At 47.9% G+C, this 22,640-nt stretch overlaps 1 protein-coding gene across 1 annotated transcript in view; it reads left to right on the top strand.

The window, feature by feature from the left end:
• Positions 1-19,203, top strand: part of EHD4 (EH domain containing 4) — an 81,853-nt gene extending 62,650 nt beyond the window's left edge. The window contains exons 5-6 of the mRNA XM_039232879.1: positions 8,813-8,977; positions 16,763-19,203. Coding sequence (XP_039088810.1) covers positions 8,813-8,977; positions 16,763-17,299 — 702 coding nt within the window. The 3' untranslated portion in view covers positions 17,300-19,203. The remainder of the gene's footprint in view (positions 1-8,812; positions 8,978-16,762) is intronic.
• The last annotated feature ends 3,437 nt before the right edge of the window (positions 19,204-22,640 follow it).

Genomic DNA, 22,640 nt, shown 5'->3' with positions numbered 1-22,640 from the left:
GGAGGGCTTCGCTGAGGGTGAGTGTGGGGCAGGCAATCAGCCTTCTAATGCCTCCCCATCATTGCCCAGCAGCCTCTGTCTTCATTCCAGCATGCTCACCCAGCAGCATCTCTCTATAGCCAAAGAGACACCCCCCATCCCCCCTCACCCTGCAGGCCACTGTAGCCCCACATGTAGGACTTCCATCTGCTTGTTTTCTTTCTCTTGCCATCACTCCCGGTGCGTGCTCACATGTACTCCCAGATCGCCCAGCTGATCCACAGTCACTGTGCACCTGCGAGCCTCCATTCTTTATCCTTTCTTCCAGGCTGCTTCCTTTCTGGAGCTCCAGCCACTTTGTTCCAGTTCTTCAAGGCAGTGGTGCTAACCAGTTTGTAAATCCACTTATTTGCAGCTTTCCTGATTTCTCTCATGCACTAGTCCTAGGCCTAATGCTTAGTGGCAGGAAGTCTCTTTTTTCCCCATTTGGTAACTCCTTAGCATGTGATATTTCTATTCTTCAGCTGATACAGCTGAACTTACCCTTCAGCGTACACAATACCCAACATTATTTTATAACCAAAGCGGAGATATCATGTGATAGCCTTTGTAGATTTAAAGATTTTTTTTAACTATTCATAAATGCCCATGGACATCTCTACTTTACCAGTCACTGCTGAAGGCCTAGTGACTCAAGATGCAGCTGTATTCAGTCATATAAATAAGAAGAGAGCAAAGAGTTCACTGGGCGTGCCAAGTGCCTTGGGACTACTCCGCCCTCTTTGAGCATCAGGCCCTCTGAACGGACCAGCGTGGCCACAGAAAGCAGCTCTGTACTAACACTGGGAATAATGAGAGCCTTGTGTAGATGCAGGGGATGGGGGGCAGGGGCAGTCAACTTGCTGAGCTTACTTCTAGGAAAAAAGCTGGTCTTTTTTTTCTTCCTAAGGATAGTATCTGGCTTGTTCCTTTTCATAAAGGAAAATGTCTGAAGGCTGAGCTTCTCAGTGCCAGTGTGCTGGGCGGTACCATCCTGTGAAGGGGGACAGGAAACAGAGTCTCAAGCGGATAAGAAGCAGAACTCAACACAGTGGCCTTAGCCACAGACTGATGTCATCTGATTTTTTTAAATTTTTTAAAATGTTTTATTTATTTCTGAGAGAGAGACAGACAGACAGCATGAGCAGGAGAGGGTCAGAGAGAGAGGGAGACACAGAATCTGAAACAGGCTCCAGGCTCTGAGCTATCTGTCACCACAGAGCCCGACATGGGGTTCAAACCCACGAAATGTGAGATCATGACTTGAGCTGAAGTCGGATGCTTAACCGACTGAGCCACCCAGGTACCCCGATGTCATCTGCTTTATACCATCTGCAACTTGATGGCCATTTGTGAACTTGTTGCCTAAATGGACAAGGAGTCACCTGGGTTTTTCTCTTTGCAGTGTTTATATTTCAGGAAAATGCTCTTTGATCTTGGCATTTTGATCTTTATTTCTCTTGATCCAGTTTTGTAAGCCAACCCTTCCTGAGGGTGTGAAGTATTCCAGAAGCTCTATGATTTGTATTACATGTGTTATTTCATCTGATCCCATCAATAACTACACAAAGTTGGACATGATCTTTGTTTCTCATGCAAGGGAACTGTAGCTCAGAAAGGTGAAGTAACTTGCCAAGGCTTCACAGCCCATAAGTTGTAAAAGATAAATTCAAGCCATAGTTAGTTTGACTCCTTGGTTTGGAAAGCATTTACCTGAAATGCAGAATGAACAACATCTGTAGCTTCTCACCATGTCCTTGCTTTCTGCATTAGTCTGCCGCTCTGTGTCTTCTATAAAATTGTTTATCCACAGGAACCCTAGGATAGGTTTCCAGATGTCACCTAGGAGATGTCAGATCTGGGTTGGGGTGTGCACTGTATCTATAGAACAACTTAATTCAGCAGAAGTCACGTCCCATCCAGAAGTAAAGAACTATAATCACTAATGTCCTGCTGGGTTCTGCAGTGATCAAACTCAAGGTGACATAAAAAGGAACTTTAGTAATTGAAAAATAGCACTCTTACCGAAGATCTCTTGAAAGTTTCCCTGCTTCTTCTATATATATATATTTTTTTCATAACTCTTTATTTCAAGGAACAAGAAAACTTTAGGTGTTTTGGTTAACCTCAAAAATCACATTTTCATAATATCAGTAGGCATCCTTTTTTGAAGACTATAATCTAAGATGCTACTCAAGGCTCATTTCATGATTCTTTAGGCTATTTTGGGAAAGTCAAAAAAAGTATTTAAAAAACATAATTCAGTTTTATTCAGCTTTAATTAAAATAGCCAAATTAGGGAAATTAGGCTCTTACAAACAAATCCCAAATAAAAATACTTATGGAATAAACAAACAAAAATAAAAAGTGAGGACTCCACCCTTTATAAACATTGCCCAAGAGTAGGAAAAGTTCCCACCCCTTTCGAGATCTTCACTCAACAAAAAAAAATGACTCAACATTTGAGGAAGGAACAGCTAAAAATGAGAAAGAAAAAGAGAGGTCAGTGATTTTCAGGGCTCACCCTAGCTCTGCAGCACTTTGTTTTGTCTTCAAAGCCTGTTCTTCAGTCACATGAAAACCCAGGGCCCAGCTTTCCGGTCTGTCTGCACTGCCAATTCCTTCTGTAGAGAAGTTAGATGTTTTGAAATTCGCCAAATGGACCCAGGCTAAGGTGTAAGAATCCTACAGTGGCTGGTGGCGACCTGCTAATGCTTAGCCTACCAAGGGACTTTTAAAAATAGCTCAGTCAGCTGTGGATATGTGTGTCAGTATTTGTGCCCATGTAGGGAAGCCTGTCTCTTTGAAGGTTGACCTCAAATGAGTGAGTGGGTGGGCCCCCTTGAGTCCCCTTTAAGCTGTTCAGAATTAGATGCTATGGGTGCCAGCTTTGATTGCTACAAAATAACAAACCCTCTGCTCCAGTGAGAAGCAAGGAGCTGCCTTTCTCTGCCTCTATAGTCTCACACTTTTACTATCCCATGGGTCCACCTTTTGGGTCTCTACTTTATTAACTGAGTTTTTCTATGTCCCCATAAACCTACTTTCTTTTTTAATGTTTTTATTTATTTTAGAGAGAGAGTGAGAGAGAAAGAAAGAGACAGCATTAGCAGGGGAAGAGGCAGAGAGAGAGATGGAGACAGAATCTGAAAAACTCTCAGGCTCTGAGCTGTCAGCACAGAGCCCAACACGGGGCTCAAACTCCTGACTGTGAGATCATGACCTGAGCTGAAGTCAGACACTTAACCAACTGAGCCACCCAGGTGCCCCTAAACCCACTTTTAAAATGTGCTGATTCCCTGATGTGAAATACTCTATGCAAATTTCAAGCTGGGCTACAAAGATTCAGGTCTCTAACAGGTAGTGTTAGCTTGCAGATGAGGTCACATAGTGAAGAACCATGTTCTCCCAGCCTGAATTCCCCCTCACAAAAAACTGGTCCCCAAATTCCATGAGGATTTCCACTCCGACTGACCATAAGCACTGGAAGCTTCCAGCACTTGCTGCTGCCTGGGGTTGCCCTCCACACCCAAGATGGATATATCCAGTATCACTCTGAGTACATGCTTCTCCATCTTGCATATGTATGAACACTTGTCATTGGACACAGTTAAATGTGATTATAGCAGAGTATATATGTGAATTAGAAATAAATTCATGTTCATTTAAAGAGAAGGACATCTCAGGGCCCCTGGGCGGCTCCTTCAGTTAAGTGTCCGACTTCAGCTCAGGTCATGATCTCACGGTCTCGCAGGCGTCAAACTCTGTACTGACAGCTGAGAACCTGAATGGAGCCTGCTTCAGATTCTGTGTCTCCCTCTCTCTGTCTGCTCCTCCCCAACTCACGTGTTTTCTCTATCTGTCTCTCAAGAATGAATGTTTAAAAAAAATTTTAATAGTAATAAGGGGAAGGACATCTCTTTTTGCTCATTGAGTTTATAGCCCAGAAAGAAACTGACATTGTGATCTGCTTGACCTATCCTGTGTCATCACCATTGGATGAGCTGGGGCTTTCCCAGTTTTATACAAGGAAAAGGGTGAATTGGACAAGATAAGAATGTTCAAAAGCCAACCAGGGTTCAATGTCACTGACTTGTGAATGGAGCTCTTAGGAGCCAGATTCATCCTATTACTACTCAAATACATAGAATGTATTAATTTTTCAGTAACTATTAATAACGCAGTAAGAGTGTATTCATTACTCAATAAGAACTAAACAACCATGAGCCTTCCCTGGCATTACTAACCCTCTGACTCTTGGTCTTTGGCCGTTAGGCAATAACAAGCAACGTTTTTACTCCTCTTTCTGGTGTGTCCAAATCCATGATCTCTTTTGATTCTCATGCCAACAACCCGGTGAGGTAGGAGTTATAACTTCCAGTTTGTGCATGAGTAAGCCGAGGTGGGGAGCTAAAGTCACCTGGCATTGCTCAACAAGAGGCATGGGTGGAGGGCCGTGAACCTGACCTTCCAGCGCCAGGTCTCATCATGCCTCCCCTTCTCCTTTTTCTCTTCCCTCTTGTCTTTCCTATCCGCCTTCTTCCCAATTAGTTTTCTCTCATTACAAAGAGCAAAAGATCTCAGACTGTTTCCACCTCCTTCCCCAGGGACCATCGCCTGGTCTGACCCTCAGTCCTGTGTTTATCTCGAAAGACTTCTTTGACACAGAAGGACAGGAATGAGCCTCCAGGCTGTCCCCTGTTTTTACCAAGAGTCTTTAGAAAATTACAAGGTGCTATACTGCCAGGAGACTGCTGCCTTCACCCACATCCTGTGTGGTGTTCATAGTGACTAAAGGCCCTTCCACAGCATCCCTGGGAGTTAGGGACAATCAAAAGCCAAACCTCAAGTCCTAGTTTTCCACATTGTTGTTCCATAGGACAGTGTTCATCTTCAATTCCTGATTTCCAACACCTTTAGTAAGATTTTTTTCTTAACATTTATTTATTTGAGAGAGACAAAGTGTGTGTTGGGGGGGGGGCGGCAGAGAGAGAGAGGGGGAGACACAGAATCCAAAAGAGGCTCTAGGCTCTGAGCTGTCAGCACATAGCCGGATGTGGGGCTCAAACCCATGAACCATGAGACCATGACCTGAGCTGTAGTCGGACGCTTAACTGACTGAACCCCCCAGGCGCCCCTCCAATACCTTTAGTGAGATTTTTAAAATTCATACCCACAGAAAGCAATTAAGTCTGTAAGACAGGAATGAGGCAGTTGAATGTGAGTGCCGACTCTGCACCTCCTAACTGGCTGTGTGACCTTGAGTAAGTCATATGAATTTCCTGGAACCAGGAGTTGGGTCAGGTCCAGCGGGTCCCTTCAAGATTTAATGTTCCGCGACTCTAAGGATTTACCTTGTAACTTGATAAGCTTCTTAAAGGCGGAGCCCATATCTGACCCCTGTTGTGTTAGGATGTCCATGGAAGGGCAGGAGGGGGTTGGCCATGCAAAGGCACCACAACAGGAGACTCCCACAGAACATGCCATTGGAACGTTCTGGATGTGGAGGTTGCAGCTGAGAGCAGCCTGCAAGCATGAGCAAGGCACCTGAGAGTCCTGACTCAGAGAGTGCCAGGCAAGGTGGAAGGAGGAAGAAATGGAGGCCTGGTATGAGAACTGGCCTGTCTCTGTCAGGGCACTGGAGGCCTGGTGTCCAGCGGCAGCCCATCATCCGGCAGCCTTTGTCATCAGCCAAAGAACACCACAAGCGCTGAGGTGCAGGAGCAGGTGCCAGGCCATGGGTGGAGAGCTGCGGCAGGTGCACACCACCTGCGGTCAGCCCAGGTGAAGCAGGCTCCTGGGTACCACCTAGGCAGTAATAGAAACTGATGCCAATCTTAGTGGAGCCGGGGGCTGCGTGGGGAGTCAGCCTTCCCTAAACAGAGGCCTGGCAACTCAAAGGGCCCACATTAGGAGGGAGGGAGACTTGGGGAGCCCTGCAGGGGTCTGACACGGTCCCAGCCCTGGGATCTGGAGCAGGCGTTCAGTAAAAAGCCCTTGTAGATAGTAGACTCAGCGGCTTGGGCCCCTCTTGCTCCCGTTGAGGCTGGCCCCGGAGAGAGGCAGGCCCAAGCACGGAAGGGAGAGGTATCCATAGGCCTAGCCCGGAGGTTCCAGGAGGACTGAGGCCAAGGAAATGACACAAGGACAGCTGGTGAACAGCTGGTTCTCCACTTGAGTGTGGCAGCCCCTCCAAGTCCTTCAGTGTTACCCAAGGCCTTTCCCCGGCCCTGCCAAACAGAGGCAGACGTTCACTGTCCAAGGCGAGGAAATTGCTAGTCTTACCACTTATTCGTCATACCCTCAGGAATGCAGTTAAAGTCCGACACTCTATAAAGAATTCCCAAATTTGGGGTTTCTCTATCTCAAAGAATCACATAAAAATTTGAAGCTGTTTTAATTTGAAAAATAAGTAAATAAGTTTACTAGAGACAGAAAGGTTCAGATGCATCTCTCCCCACCTGTACTTGTGAGCAGGAGCCAGGCAGGACAGGGTGTGCTTCTGTTAAATGACCTTTATATAGACAGGAAAGTTGGCATTGTCAGGTCTGAGCACATCAGCGTTTACATTATGCACTTATTTTAGTGTTTCAGATCTTAGCTGAATGTTTTTGTCTGTGCCCAGTGTGTGTCCATACACAGAGACTCGGCCGAGCTAGAGGATGTCTCTGCTTACCCCCTTTATTCAATTTCCATTCTTCCACAAGATTATAGAAGTCTGTTTTCTTTAATAGGATTTTCCCTAGCTGCATAGTCATTTTCTTTTGGTAATCACTGCTCTGCTTTTCGTCTGTTCCTATTTTTAGTTATTTTCTTGACTTCTAAATTACTCTGTAGAATTCTGATACACAGAGAGCTTTTGTAATGAACATTTCTTCATGTCCTAAAGTTGGAAATTAGCAGAAGAATGGAAATGTTTGGGGTACCTGGGTGGCTCAGTCAGTTAAGTATCTGACTTCGGCTCAGGTCATGATCTTGAGGTTTGTGAGTTCATGTCCCTCATCGGGCTCTGTGCTGACGGCCCAGAGCCTGGAGCCTGTTTTGGAGTCTGTGTCTCCCTCTCTCTCTGCCCCTCCCCTGCTTGTGCTCTGTCTCTCCCTCTCTCTCTCTCAAAATTAAATAAAAATTTAAAAAATGTTAGAAAGGGGTGCCTGGGTGGCTCAGTTAAACATCTGACTCTTGATTTCGACTCAGGTCATGATGTCACAGTTTGTGAGTTCGAGCCCTGCATCGGGCTCTATGCTGACAGCACAGAGTCTGCTTAGGATTCTCTCTCTCCAACACCCCCCCCCCGCCCCACTCATGTGCTCTCTCTTTCTCAAAATAAATAAACTTTAAACAAAAGAAAAAAATTTTTTTAAAAAGAGTGGAAGTGTTAAGGAAGGGGGTGACACAGCCAAGCAGAACTATCCCCACTGTGTTCACCACCCCTCAGCTGACAGTCCTGGGGATGCTACTGGAACCTTCCTCTCATTTCCCTAGGGGTTCCTCTCCTAGAGGAAGGTGGTCCTATGCAGCTAGTGCTGTGCAGAAAGGACTTCATTGCCATCTTTTTTTTTTTTTTAAGATTTTATTTTTAAGTAATCTCTATACCCAGCGTGGGACTTGAACTCACAACCCCAAGACCAAGAGCCGCACACTCCTCCAGCTGAGCCAGCTAGGCGCCCCAGGAGTGCCATCTGTGGAGATCGTGGAGTTCATACTCTACATGGGGAGGTTGCAGGAATTCTCATCTCACTGTCCGCTGGGTACAGATTTCCACGCAGATTAGCCATTTACGTCAGATCAGCCATTTACATCAGTCTCCAGTTTCGTTTCCTGGTGCTCCTGGGCACCAGCCCTGCTGAAACTTTCTTTTAGGTCTTCTGGTTAATCACCATAACTGAGGTCTTTCAGCCCAGGCGCCACTCACCCTGCTCACTCCCTGCGCAGATGCAGACATGGAATAGCCACTCAGGCACAGCTGAACTGTGCCAGAGACCTTCCCCCAAGTCCATCGTCCCATCCCATCCCCAGCCAAGCACCACCAGCCCACTTTGGGAGCAGGGTGCTCACAGCACTATTCTGGCCTCTCTGGTCTCCCGGAACCGTCCTCAGCACACCAGCACCAGCCAGTTTAGCCAATGCTCATTCTAATCCTCAACAGCTCCCCGACGTGCAGCAGCCTGCCTTTCCGGCCTCTGTGCTGTGCTGCAGCCACATACACGGCTCTGCCCCAAACACGGCCCCCAGTGTGTTACCGCCATACTGCCATCCGCGCTCTCCTTCCCCTGTATGGCCACAGCCCTCCTACCTATCTTCAGGACCCAATTCAGGTGTCACCTCTTCCTGACTCTCCCCTCCCACAGCCCTTATCTGTCACATTCAACTTCCTGAGGTCTCTTTTCTGGCTCCTCCCCATCATGGTCCTTCAGCGGGGGTGGGGGGGCACGATTTTCTGCTCACTTTCCCTCCGTGGTCTCAACTATTCCGGTGGCTTTGGCCACCACCTCTTCTCTGACTCTCAAACCTGGCACTTAAACCAGCTCTCTCTGGAGCTTGGGGCCCCCTTTCCAGGTACCCTTAGACAGCGCCATCTGGAGGTCCCTCATGTACCTCACATTCTACACTCCCAGAAACAGGCTTATAATGTGTCCTGTTATAAGGACTGCCCCCCCCCACCCCAAAATCCTTACCCTCCTGTCCTGAGGGCTGTGGCCCTGCATGGGACCCTGTTATGTGTTAGGATGCCATCTTGTTTATCTTTCTGGTACAGTTCTAAATAGCATGTCCTTACTGACATATGCCCCTTCAGGTACATGCCTACATCATCAGCCACCTGAAGAAGGAGATGCCAAGTGTATTCGGAAAGGAAAACAAGAAGAGAGAGCTTATCATCAGATTGCCAGAAATCTACCTTCAGCTGCAGCGAGAATACCAGATTTCTGCCGGGGACTTCCCAGAGGTCAAGGCAATGCAGGTACTGGGAGGCTGCTGCAACATCAATGCCCCCTTATCTGGTGGCTGCTGGGTCCACATGAGGGTTTCCTGGTTTAGGATAGAGAACACCATGAATGCATCTTTCTAATGGTGATCCATGAGAATAGGCTTCTGTGAGTAAAGCAGAGATTGTCTGGCCTCTGAAACATTTAACCAAAAAGGGACACATTTCAAGAAGTAACTTGAGGTCACATGAAAAAAATCAGAGGGGCAGCCCTCTTAGGCTGTGTGTGTTGGCATTAAGTGACACCTGTTTTTTGGAATCCCAGAACTTTAAGGGAATTAGAGCTGGCATTGACCTTGGAGGTCGCCTCAGGTGGCCTCTTCAAGCCTGTGCTGCTAGGCATTGTGGGAATATACGATCAGGCAACATGACTAATGCAGGCTCAGAGCTCTAATCAGAGTTCCTGGGGCTCCTGGGGCATGGCTAACTTCCCTGGGCACAGCAAGTTGTGCTCACTCACTAAAGACGTAACTTATGGGTCAGCATTGGACAACTTCGGGCCTGATTTTAGGGTCTTCTGAGTTGTGTCTGAGCAGCCCCAGATGAGCCCAGATGGGTGCTGCATTCATCCTGGCCTGACCAGTGTGTCTACCGCCCTGCAGTGGTGCTAGACAAACACATCGATGCTGACCACGTCTTCCCAAGTGAGACCATCCCACCTGGCTCCTCGCAGAGCCAGACTGACCATCTTTTTGTCCAGTGCAGGGACCTGTCTGCACTAGAGACCACAGTCCTCTCTGGAAAAGAAGAACCACATCACCCTTTTTGACTTCCTCTTGTTTTCCCACATTTGATGGAGCTATGGGCTCTGAGAAATAAGACTGTTGCAGGAGGAAAACGAGTCTGCAAGTACAGTGTACTTGTGGGGACCCACCACAGGGGCAGCTTGGGGCGTCTGTGCCCTGCCTCAGTGGGTAGAGAAGGCCTGACCTGCCCGTGGTCAGCGCCTTGTGGGAACACAGGCCTGGATGATTCACGAGCAGTTGCAAAATCTAGATTTGTGTATAGAGCCCCTGGTTTTCAAATTTTAGCTCAAACTTTCAAAAAATACTACATAAGCCAAACAGAGCATCCCTGCAATACTGGCTACGCCCTGGAGACGTCCAATTTTCATCTTGAGCCTTGAGGCAGAGAAAGATGGGGCTGAAGGAAGAAGAGTCATTGGAGATGTACAGCTGGGAGCCTGTGAGCTGCCTGGCTGCCTCCAGAGGGCGGAGGAGGAGGAGAGATCAAGGAGTGGACGCAAAGGTCAACAGGCATCAGGAGAGGAAGCTTGACCTTGAGGAGTTTTTTAACGTAAACTTTCTATAAAGGGCACACTAACCTAGGAAAGGGTCACGCTGTTGTGATGGCAGGGTTCGGGGTGACAAGTGCATGTGGAATATATGATCTGGTCGGATATGACTTAGCTTCTAAATAAATCCAGAATATCTTTTTCCTTCCTGAAATTAAATAGGTATCCCTGTACTCAGAGGAAGAATCGTTTTGTTTTTTTTTCTAATGACAAGATAGCTGGGCTACGGGGCCTCCGGAAAAGTCTTCCTGAGTGGATTCACCTTCACACCCTTGGGTTATGCCCTGAACCACATGACCAAACCGAGGGGACATGTTTCCTTGCATCCTTTAGATATATATATTTTTTTAATTTTTAATGTTTATTGCTTTTTGAAAGAGACAAAGTGTGAACGGGTGAGGGACAGAGAGACACACACACACAGAATCCAAAGCAGGCTCCACGCTCTGAACTGTCAGCACAAAGCCCAACTCAGGGCTCAAACTCATGAGCCGTGAGATCATGACCCGAGCCAAAGTTGGACGCTTAACTGACTGAGCCACCAAGTGCCATGCAGCCTTTGGATATGTTTAAAAGAAGTTGGTTCCTTGACTCAAATGAAAACTATGAATAAATACATAGTGTGTACTGTGGCCTAATGGAGCTTCTGTGGCTCATTAGTCTAATGAGCTATACAGCGTGCCATCCACAGGAACGTGCTGCTCCCAAGGCCTGAGGCACCACTGAGCCTCTGTAAGCCTCCTTTCAGGGCCTGAAAACCTGTCCCCAGAGGAGCTCCCATAACACAGGTAGCAAACCGCTACCAGAGCTTCTCGTGACCATATTAGCCTGGGCCTGTCCATGTCAGAGGAAGCCAGGGCCTCTCAGCTGGAGGAGAGGGACAGCCCCTGAGGAGGAAAACAAGGAAGCCATGTGCCCCTCTGCTAGCATATCAGGAGAGGCCCTAGCACCTTCAGGAGACACCTGAGTGCCTTAGGACTTGGAGCAAGGAGTGCCACCTGACAGGTGCCCTCATTCACCTGTGTTCGTTTACTCAATCACCAAGAAATATTAAGCCTACCATGGCCAGGCACTGTTCTAGGTCCCTGGAATAAATCAGTGAACAAATAACAAAACTCTCTGCCTTTTGGAGTTTATATTCTGGATTACAGTATTTGCCACTATGACCGTGGCCACAGTGGAGTTGGGGCAGCAAAGCCTACTGTTAGGACACGCGCTCTTTGTTACAACACTAGCGCTGTTGTGCCTTAGAGCTATTGACTTATGTGTTCAGGGGCAACCTCCCTCATAAGGCTGTAACTCCATGAGGCCAGGGACCTGTCCTGTTCACTGCCATATCCCCAGCACCTGGGATGCAGCAAGTGTCCGGTGAGTAGGTGTTAGATGAGCTCACTGATAAGTTGGTGTGTGTTTATATCACAGCAGGCTGTAGGGTGGTGAGTTTCTCAGACCCTGACCTACCCCGGACACTCACAGGGCCTGTGTATAGACCGGCAGTTTTCAGAGCAGGCCCCTGGAATCTGGAAGGGATTCCTTCGTGGGAGACTAGCCAGGCCCTGATCACACCACCCCAGTCCCTTCAGGGACTCCTCGAGGAGCAAGGCAGGCCTGGAGCCCACACGGCATGCTTACCATCACCTGGGACTTCCAGCTAGTTCGCTGTCACCCAGGAAGCTTTGGGGAGCTGATGGGGTGGGTCAGGGCCTCTGTCATCTCTGAGTCTGTTGATCATCTGACATCCCTTCCAACACAGGTGTTTAACTTCACATCGACTACGTCTGGGATAGCAATGGGGACATAAGTGTGTGGAGATAACTTTTCTATGATCTTAGCACATCTCAGGGTCACTCAGAGAGCTCACTGATGCCAGCTTTAAGTCTCTGTTCTCCCTGTGCTGTCAGAGACCAGGCTGATTGGGGTGGCTCTTAGCTGTAGCAATAGGCTGAGTGTATTATGAAGGCTTTTGCCTGGTGCTGGGAGAGGCCCATGACCTGCTGCTGAAGCAGCCCGTGTCTGCCCTGCATCGTTTTGGGAGGGAATGCGATTTACCACACTGATGTGCTGTTAGATTGGAGAATGAGAACACAAGCTAAGCCACTTTTATTACAGACTCAGTTGTCCTCCTCAGAGCATTTAGCCCCCTCAGCTGATGAGTTGGCAGTGTTTCAACAGCAGAGGGCAGCAGAGCCATCCCCACCTGCTCAGCCCACCTGTAAATTGGAGAACTGCTTCTAGTGAATTCTGGGAGCAAGTGGGCAAGAGATAGCCCAGCAATGACTGGACTGGGAACTGACCTTTGTGCATTGGGAGGGAGAAGTTCCAGGATCCTGGCTTAGTGGCTTTGATGGATACAACTGTTGAAGGGTAGATCTTTAAATTCCCTGCTGTATAGACATCCCAAGGAGGGATGAATAAAGATTTCTGTTTTGGAGAGAACTTGGTGGAGGGACAGAGATGGCTGTGGTTTAACTTGCACCCTACACTCCCTGGTCAGGCCTTGGGGGTGAGGGGTACCCCAAGGATGAGAGTTTAGGGGTTATTTCCTCTGTGCTCTCCGGGCATGGCTGACTGCTTGCTGTTACGTCCTGTCCGCCCATGCAAACATGTGGCCATTTCCCCTTGCCAGCTTTCCAGAGGTTTCCAGTCTGAATCCGCAAACCCTGCAGGCGGGTGGAAAGTTCAGGCAGACACCGCCCTCATTCGTCTGCTTGGCCAGACACAGGGGCTTTGTGTGCGCTCAGAGCTCAGGCTCATTCATGAGGAAATGGGGTAGGTGTCTGTGCACCCAGGGGAATCCAGACTTGTTTACCCCAGCAGCACTCAGATTTTTGTGTAGGCTGCCTGCCCCCTCCTCCTGGGCTTTCTCTTTTGGTTCCCCCGGCTGACTGAGATATTGCCCAAATGTTGGTAACATTGTTTAGAGTTGGTTTTGGAGTGAATTGCAGGTGACTGTGGTCTGTCAATGAGGATAGCCATACACAAATGTGTCCAGAAACCAGACCCCCACCACACAGACCTGACGGCCCCAGAGTTTGCTGGAAGAGTGTTGGGGGCACCTCTCTAGAGGTCTGGCAAGCCATTTGGCTTTTGTCTCTGTCCCTCCATCTGAAGTTCAGGGTTCTGCTTCTAAACAACAGCACAGAATGTCTGCCCTGCTGGTACACTCCAGAGACCACAATTTTGAGTCTCCATTGAGAGAGTTTTGTTTCCAAAGTTTAGGAAAGAACCTAAATGTCCAACCACATGGGACAGGGTAAAGGAAAAATGGCCCAGCTGTACAGTTCAATATTATATAGCCATTAAGATGAAGAATAAGGCTGTATAAAAATTATTATCACAGAAAGATGTGATACATTTTTCCTTAAAATTTTAAGTTTTCAAACAGTGTGGTCTTATTTCAGTTAAAGTGTGTGTGTGTGTGTGTGTGTGTGTGTGTATGTGTATGTATGCATGTGTGTGTGTGTTTATAAAAATGGCTAGAAATGTGTGCTCAAAAAGTGTTAGGAGAATTTATTGCTGGGGGGCACCTGGGTGGCTCAGTCAGTTAAGCATCCGACTTCGGCTCAGATCTTGATCTCATGGTTCACACGTTCGAACCCCACGTCAGGCTCTGTGCTGACACTTAGCTCAGAGTCTGGAGCCTGCTTTGATTCTGTATCTCCTTCTCTCTCTCTCTCTGACCCTCCCCTGCTCATAAATAAATAAATTAAATAAATAAATAAATAAATAAAGATTTATAGAAATAAATAAATAAATTTATTTATTTCTCAGAAATAAATATATAAATAAAACATTAAATAAATAATAAATAAATAAATAAATAAAACATTAAAAGTTTTTTATCACATTACTTCTTCCCACAACAGTCAGGTCTGAGGGGTATATGAAATCTCTTTTACTCAAGAGTGTCCCTGCCTCATCTCCATAAAATTACACACCTGGATTGCCCCTCACTTGCCTTCTAGAATTTTCGTAAAAGAAATAGTTCACATAAAGTCCATATAAAAACTTGAATACCTGGAATTTTCTACATTTATTTGGCAAAACTGATGTTGAAAACATTTTTCAAAGATCATAAAAAGCCCCAGGTATCTCTCACAGTTCAGACAAAGTTTGTCTCTTGCAATAAACAGATGGTTCATTCCCTCAGACAATGAGAGGTGTGCCCTCCCCACCCCCCAGGCAACCCAGCCGCTGAGGAGAGTAGCTTTTCTCACCTTACATGTCTGACATAAGAGTCCCTTTCCTCTCCGTCTTAATTACTTAGATTTTCCATTTCTTTTTGTTTTTTTTTTAAGTTTATTTATTTTGAAAGAGAGAGCACATAAGGTGGGAAAGGGCAGATAGAGAAGGGGAGAGAGAAAATCCTAAGTAGGCTCCACAGTGTCAGCACAGAGCCTGACACAGAACTCAAGAACCGAGAACAAGAGTCTGATGCTTCACCGACTGAGCCACCCAGGCGCCCCTTAGCTTTTCCATTTCTAATGACTGTCTTCTATTTCATGTTATCATATTTTCACTGTAAGCTAAGCCAAACCCTTCTTGAAAGAAGACAGGATCTAAAAAAACTAGAACATTCTCCCACTTTTATAGCATAAGTTCCCTGAGGGCGGATACTGTGACTCTTCATGGTTATATTATCCCCAGGCTCCAAAACAGGGCCTAGCAATAACAAATGACCAGTAAATGTTGGACGGGTCGATGGAGGAAAGATGGATGGATGGATGCATGGATGGATGGATGGAAGGAAGGAAGGAAGGAAGGAAGGAAGGAAGGAAGGAAGGAAGGAAGGATAGGTGGATGGATGGATGGATGGATGGGTGGGTGGGTGGATGGGTGACCAAGGAGAACCATAGTAGGGAGGGCTATTTATACAGAACCATCCACAGGTCTGTGTGGCGTCTACAGTCAGCTCCCCTCCAAGGCAGGCAATTGTTGTGTCCCAGGGCCCTCCCTGGCGTACGTGTTCCTGCATCTCTGTCTGCTGATGGGCCAGTTCACCTGGGATATGGAGCCTGGACTTACCCTGATCTGGCTGGTGATACTCAGCCCTATTGGCTGGATTTCTGCTCCCTCTCCCCATCCCTACTCTTCTCCCGCTTAGCAGTTTCAACTTTTACTTATTTGTACCTTAAATTATATTTTTTAACTGATCCAAAAACAACATCCTTAAATAATTGTTTTACCTAAATAAGTCCTTCTGACACAGCTTCATATCACAATACAAAGAGCATTATTTCAAGAGACAGGGGCCAAGGGGTCTAGTCCACCCCTTGTGCTGTCCATAAAACAGGGTTATTCATACCTGCCCTTCCTTACTCCCAGCATTGTTGTAAAGATCAATGAAAGTATTTTGTAAGATCACCTTAAAAGATAAAATGCTAAATCTCTAGAGAGAAAGAAAGAAAGAGAGAGAGAGAGAGGGAAAGGGAAGGGAAGGGAAGAAGGGAGGGAGGGAGGAAAGGAAAGGAAGGAAAGGAAAGGAAAGAGCAAAGGGTGCCTAGGTGGCTCAATCTGCCTTCCACTCAGGTCATGATATCACAGTTCGTGGGTTTGAGCCCCACATCAGGCTCTCTGCTGTCCTCTCAGAGCCTGCTTCAGATCCTCTGCCCCCTCTCTCTCCTTTTCCCCCGCTTGCGCGCACGCTCTCTCACTCGCTCACTCTGTCTCTCTCCCTCTCAAAAGTAAATAAATAAAAACTTAAAAAGAGGGGTGCCTGGGTGGATCAGTCAGTTAAGCATCCAACTCTTGGTTTCCGCTCAGGTCGTGATCTTGCAGTTCGTGAGTTTGAGCCCCATGACAGGCTCTGTGCTGACAGCTCAGAGCCTGGAGCCTGCCTCGGATTCTCTCTCTCTCTGTGTGCTCCCCCCCCCCCATTTGTACTCTTGTCTCTCTCTCAAAAATAAGTAAACATTAGGGATGCCTGGGTGGCTCAGTCAGTTGAGCATCCAACTTCAGCTCAGGTCATGATCTTGCAGTTCGTGAGTTCAAGCCCTGCATCGGGGTCTGTGCTGACAGCCCAGAGCCTAGAGCCTGCTTCAGATTCTGTGTGTGTCTCTCTCTCTCTCCCCCTTTCCCACTTGCACTCTGTCTCTCTCTCTCTCTCAAAAATAAATAAACATTATAAAATTGTTTTAATAAACAAGTAAACATTAAAATTTTTTTTAATTAAAAAAAAAGGCAAGGTTGAAGGAAGGTTGTCCAAAAGCCCTAGGGTTATCACTTCTGTTGTTGCCAGCAATTATTAAAAAAAAAAAAGTTGCATTCCATGCATCTTGTTTGTTGCTCCAAAAACTGCTCCTGTATCTGGTGAATTCGGATGTGGGGACCCCACCAAAGAGAAAGCTCTGGAGCAGACCAGGGATAGGATGTCCGCTTAAAGGAGAATCCTGCCTCCAGCTACCTCTCTCCCTCTCTGCTTCCTGAAGAGAGGGCATGTGACCAAGTTGTGGTTTTTCCTTTTGCAGGAACAGCTCGAGAACTACGACTTCACCAAATTCCACTCGCTGAAGCCCAAGCTGATTGAGGCAGTGGACAACATGCTGGGCAGCAAGATCTCATCCTTGATGCAACTCATCAGCCAGGAGGAGATGAGCATGCCCACGCAGCTCGTGCAGGGCGGCGCCTTTGACGGCACCACCGAGGGCCCCTTCAACCAGGGCTACGGGGAGGGTGCCAAGGAGGGTGCCGATGAGGAGGAGTGGGTGGTGGCCAAAGACAAGCCCATCTACGATGAGCTCTTCTACACCCTGTCGCCTGTCAATGGCAAGATATCAGGTGTCAATGCCAAGAAGGAGATGGTGACATCCAAGCTACCCAACAGTGTCCTGGGCAAGATCTGGAAGCTGGCGGACTGTGACTGTGATGGCATGCTGGACGAGGAGGAGTTCGCACTGGCCAAGCACCTGATCAAGATCAAGCTGGACGGCTACGAGCTGCCCAACAGCCTGCCCCCCCACCTCGTGCCCCCTTCCCACAGGAAGTCCTTGCCGAAGGCCGACTGAGGGGTGGGCCGCTCACAGGTCAGGCAGTGGGTGGTAGAGATCGGGGGCCTGGGCCTGAGGCCCATGCCACCGCTGACTCACTGACCCTAGCCAAGGCACTGCCCTCTCTGTGCCTCAGTTTCCCCAACTGTGGAATGAGGAGGGTACACACTGGACACTAGATGAGGTTCTTTCACCTCTAAAATTCCCTGAGTTTCCATTAAAATATTGGGAGGAGAGTGTGGATAAAGAGAATGAAGGGTTAAGAAAAAAGATAAATTGACCAAAGAGTACTCAGAAGCCTGGAGAGACCTGGATGTGGAGGTGGGCTGTGCAGAGCCTGGCAGCCACAGGGAGTGAGCCAGGGGCTCTTCTGGAGCAGGGCAAGCCTTTTGCATTGGACCACGTCACTGTGCACCTGCCTTGGCCCCTGTCTGTCCCTTAAAGGGTGCCTAGAAGAAGCAGAGTTGACCTTATTTATTTCGTTTCCTGCTGTATTGAGAGTGGACGACAGCAGAGTACAGAGCGTTCTGTCGTCTCCAGACCATTTACCAAAGAGAAGACTGCTTCCCCTGTGTTTGAAAGGAGAGTCCACTGTGCCTGTGTGAGCCCCCGTCCCTCCTGCAGGCTCGAGCAGCACCGGCAGCCAGGCCAGCAGAGAGCATTTGTGACACCCAGCACCCCCCTGACCAGCCCACCCAGAGCTCCCCCAACCTGGGGCCCTTCTCAGCAAAATTGCATTTGGTTAGGAATTTGGAAATCTGAACTTTATTAGCCCCCGGCAAGATTTCTAGTATTCAAATCATGCTGACATCTGAAGGTTGGCTTTTCTTACTAGTCTGTCCAACAATTTGTAGCAAAGTCTATTTATCATATTCAAAGTATAGTAAAGGAACGAGGTGGTTCTCTTCCACACTTCAGTCATCCGTTAATGTGGTGACAGGCCCCCAAGGCCCCTTGGTCAATGGCAAGATTTAAATTCAGCAAAACCATGTCTTGGTGCCTGCAGTGTGCTCGGCCTGGGGACACAAGGGGAGCGAGAGGTTTGCCTACCCCAGGCTGTCAGGTAGAAAAGGTCATTCTCTAGCTTTAGACACTATTTTCATAAAAAATAGGCATCTTTATTATGTCCAGTATTTCTTACAGGAAAAGCCTTTATATTATAGGATGGCATCTTTCATATGAAACGTTTTCTTCAAAAGGCTGTGAGGTTCATACCATGCATGCCCATCACAAGGCAGGATTTGGCACATGCCGCACGTGGGTTCCTGAATGTTCTCTCTCTGGGTCCTGATATAAACCTCTCTGTTGCCCGCGCTCAACTGCCTGTCAGGTGCAGGTGGTTAATGCTCACTACCACCTCCCCTCCTTCATGGCCTGTAGCTTGGGTATTCATTTCATCATTACTTATACAATAAAAAAGAGGCACAAAATTGTGATAGCCACATGGTATGGGGCCCCACCAGCACCGAAGTGAAGTGAAATCAAAACAGTCCCACCTGAGCCTTCCAAAAAACATGTTTTGTTTTGTTTTTTGTGATGTTACCTGTGATATCAGTGTCAGAAATGCAGACTTAAGAGACAATTTTTTTTTTTTATTTTGGGGAAGCATTTATCCAGATGCCAGCCCTCACACTCCCTAGTTTACTCCTTAAATAATGTCATTTTAAGAGAAGTAAATGCATAACATGATTTTTAATCTTAATGAGCACTCTTAAATCCATTAGAAACATAGAGGTTTATAATGTCTGAACTCTCATATAAGCAGATGGTTTGGTGAACGTGTGAGGACTGCCCAAGGGGGGACCCACAAGGGAACCCGCCAAAGGACAAAACAGAGAAGAGAGAATTCATTAGTCCAAAGGTTTAGAGATGCCAAGGTTAGTGGATTTTCCATTCAGAATTATCCTGCTGCTGTAATTCTTCTCAATTGTCATATACATATTCACATACATACACCACGTGAGTATGTATTCTTGACCTTGTCAGTGTGTATATAGGCAGATATGGCCAAGTTTTGTCTTTGCAGGGACATACGGGAAAACTATATTAGAGGACCAGCTGACTGAGGGGTCTACTTCCTATGGGAAGGGAAACTTCTCTTGGTGGCATTGTGATCCCTATATGCCCTCAGGTGAGACAACACAGGCAACTGCATACTTTCCCTCCTGAGAAAGAAAAAAAAAATCACATGCCCATTTTTCTTAATTAACATCTCTTACAACATGAAGACAGTCATCATGAAGAGCTGAAAAGCACTGCAGAACATTAGGGATGGCTGCTAAGGTGAGGACCCGTATCTTCCCAGGACTTGCACCAAGTTCTTGGAGTCTATGTCCAGAATACCCATTATCCTGCCTCCTCGTGCAGCAGGGCTGGGGGACGGCAGAGCCCTCCAGCACCTGTTTACATTGGCCCACCACGTGGCCCTCCCCATACCACCCCAGTTTTCAAAGTACCCCCGCCCTTGGGTGTCTGCAGTGAGGCAGGATGGGGGAGGTAGGTAAACTCTAGCACTGTGAAACTCCCCACGCTCTCCACAATGCCGCAGAAGAAAATCCAAGAGTCTCGAATCTCTTTTCACAAGATACTGTGTAACACAAACCTCTGCAGCCTTGAGTTCAAGGGGAAAAACAAGCTCAGCCTGATCCTCCCAAAGACAGCTTCCAAGTGGCAATCCTGCTAATGAGGCCCTCCCGAACCTATCTGCAAAGAACCGTTGCACCAGGCCCTATCAAAACCCTCGAATTTCGTGGCACGTGGGGACGCCCAACAGGCTCCAGCCCAGCATCGTACACTGATACCTTCCTGACTGCACGCTGGGAGGACGCAGGACTGGTCACTCTTCAGTGCGGAGGACCTTTCATTTAGCTGGCCCTCGTCTCCCCAGGGCTGGACTGGGTTCCCCTGGGAGCACTTGTCATGATGCAGCCATCACATCTTTGGGTTTGGAGGTGAGGCTCCTCCTACAGGATGGCGGGCCTTTGAGGAGTTGAATTCTTACATGGCACGGGACTGGGTGTGCGGGTGGGTCAGAGACCACATGAGGAGAAGCAAATGCCTCCTGCCCTCCCCTCCACCCTTGCCCTCATCATCAGCCCACAGGAGAAGCCTCAGCAGAGCCCTGGCCCCCACCGCCATGGAGCACAGCCCTTTGTCACATTCCGCTGGTTCCCGGGAGAACCCGCCTCTCCATCACACAAGGAATGTCTTGTACTGCAGTCCGTTGCACAGCGTGGGGTCTCATCACCAGAGTCATGGCCTGACAGCCACCACTGGGACCTCTCCACTTTGCACCACTACACACCTTCGTTATGCCCAGGGCAGTACCCCAGACAAGTCATCTTGAAGAAAAGGAAAGCATTTAACAGCGGCACTGTTTACTTCCTCCGTGGGATCTAGCAGAGAAATAACCTTCTTAGGACAGATAACCACTGAATTTATTCAGGTAAACATGGGCCTAATTTAAGAGTGTGTCAGGTTACATGTCAATTAGCCAATGCAGTTAATACACAATGCTTCTATTTTTTTTTTTGTAATCTTGTTTCTAGGTGTCAAAAAAAAAAAAAGACACAGTCTATTGATCAATAAACTTGTGAAAAATTCACTAGCTTCCCTCCATTGGCTCTGGCTCTCCGGTGACTGGGTAGCAGTTGTCTCAGCAGTAAAGCAGGGATCCAAGGAGTTAGGGAGAGGGTGTACCCCTGGTACATGCCATCCCTGTGACCCCCACCTCTTCCTGTGTCCTCCAAGCTGGGAGACTCTTAGCCAGAGGGTGTCTTTATCTGGAAAGCCAGACTGGAGGAACCGTGGACACAGGCCCTTCCCAGGCTGTGAAGGGCATTACTGAGCACTCTCAAAGAAAAGGGGCACCTACAATGATGTCCTCTCAAGATCGGAGGCAAGTCCCTGCGCCGGAAGCTGCAGTTGTGCTGGGGTCGGAGCCCGCTGGCCGGCACTGCTCCTACCTCTTGTCACACCTCACAGGTGCAGTTACACACTCCTACACCCAACATCCAGGTTTTTCCCACCGTCACCCATCTACCCTTGTGGCGACCCAGACCTGGAATTTCCTTAGCAAAGCACTCCCCACCCTCAGTCTGAGCCACAAGGTTTGGGAGAGATAGACACTTCTCCAGGTGGGTCCTGACTTGCTTTAGCCAATTAGAGTATTTCATCCCCTGGTCACAGAAATTGGTTCAGGAATGGACACGTGGCTCAATTCAAGCCCATGAGAGCCAAGCCCCTCAGACTTCTCTTCCAGCTCTCGAGAGGTCTTCTCTCTTCTCCGAACCATGCAGTGTAAAGAAGCAAGCCCGTTGATACAATATAAACGGCATTGAGAGGAGTGCTCAGAGCGACTGGGGGCAGAGGAGTGTGGTTAGGCTGGCAGCAGCCACCCTCTGGAGCAAGAAGGTGAAGGAAGCCTTGAGAAAGGCAGAAGGAATCCAGGCCTGTGGTGGCATCATTGGAACTGGGGATCAACCCTCACCTGGGGCACCTGGGTGGCTAATTGGTTAAGTGTCAGAATTGATTTCAGCTCAGGTCATGATCTCACAATTCATGAGACAGAGCCCAGAGCTGGGCTCTGGGCTATAACAGAGAAACTGCTTGGGATTTTCTCTCCGCCCCTCCCCTGCTTGCTCGCTCGCTCTCTCACTCTCACTCTCTCTCTCTCTCTCTCTCTCTCTCTCTCTCTCTCACACACACACACACACATACACACACATATACACACAAAATAAATTTAAAAAAAGAGAAAAAAGCACCTCACCTAAACACCTCCTCCTCTCAGACATTTCAGTCCTCTGGGCCAATACATTCCTTTTATATTGTTTAAATTTGACTTGAGATTTTAGTTACTTGCAACATAAATAATGTCAAATTATGTACTAACAAGGGATTCTCATTCCAGCAGGGGCTGCAATCAGTTACAGCAAAAGAGGAGACAGTGCCTGCTGCTTGTGCAGTGGCTTAGCTGCACTTCCAGCTCAGGAGAAAGGAAAGCAGCTCCCCAGCCCCACTCAACAACCTAATGCTACAACCTCTTTTGAGGTCTGTGTGCAAAGCATCGTGCAGCTGCAGCCTGCCCTCTGGTGGTCACATCATGCAAGATGCCCTGGGCCAAGGGTCTTCATAGGAGGAGAAATAAGCTGGGAAGGAGGGGGCTGGTGGTAGCAGAGAATCTGCTAGAAGGAACAGGATTTTAACCAGGGCTGATAGGAGAATGTGAACAATGAAGAACAGAAGGGACATTCCAAGCTGAAAAAGCAGGTGAAGCCCAGATATGGGCAGGAAAGCTTTGGTCCTGTTCAACCAGTGAGGAGTCTCCATGGGCATGAGCAGCGCTGAGCTCTGGGAG

This window comes from Hyaena hyaena, unplaced genomic scaffold, assembly GCF_003009895.1.
Source record: "Hyaena hyaena isolate Hyena2069 unplaced genomic scaffold, ASM300989v1 scaffold_70, whole genome shotgun sequence".
Classification (NCBI taxonomy): Eukaryota; Metazoa; Chordata; class Mammalia; order Carnivora; family Hyaenidae; genus Hyaena; species Hyaena hyaena.
The sequence above is the reverse complement of the archived record's forward strand: the minus strand, read 5'-3'. Positions and strand labels throughout refer to the sequence as shown.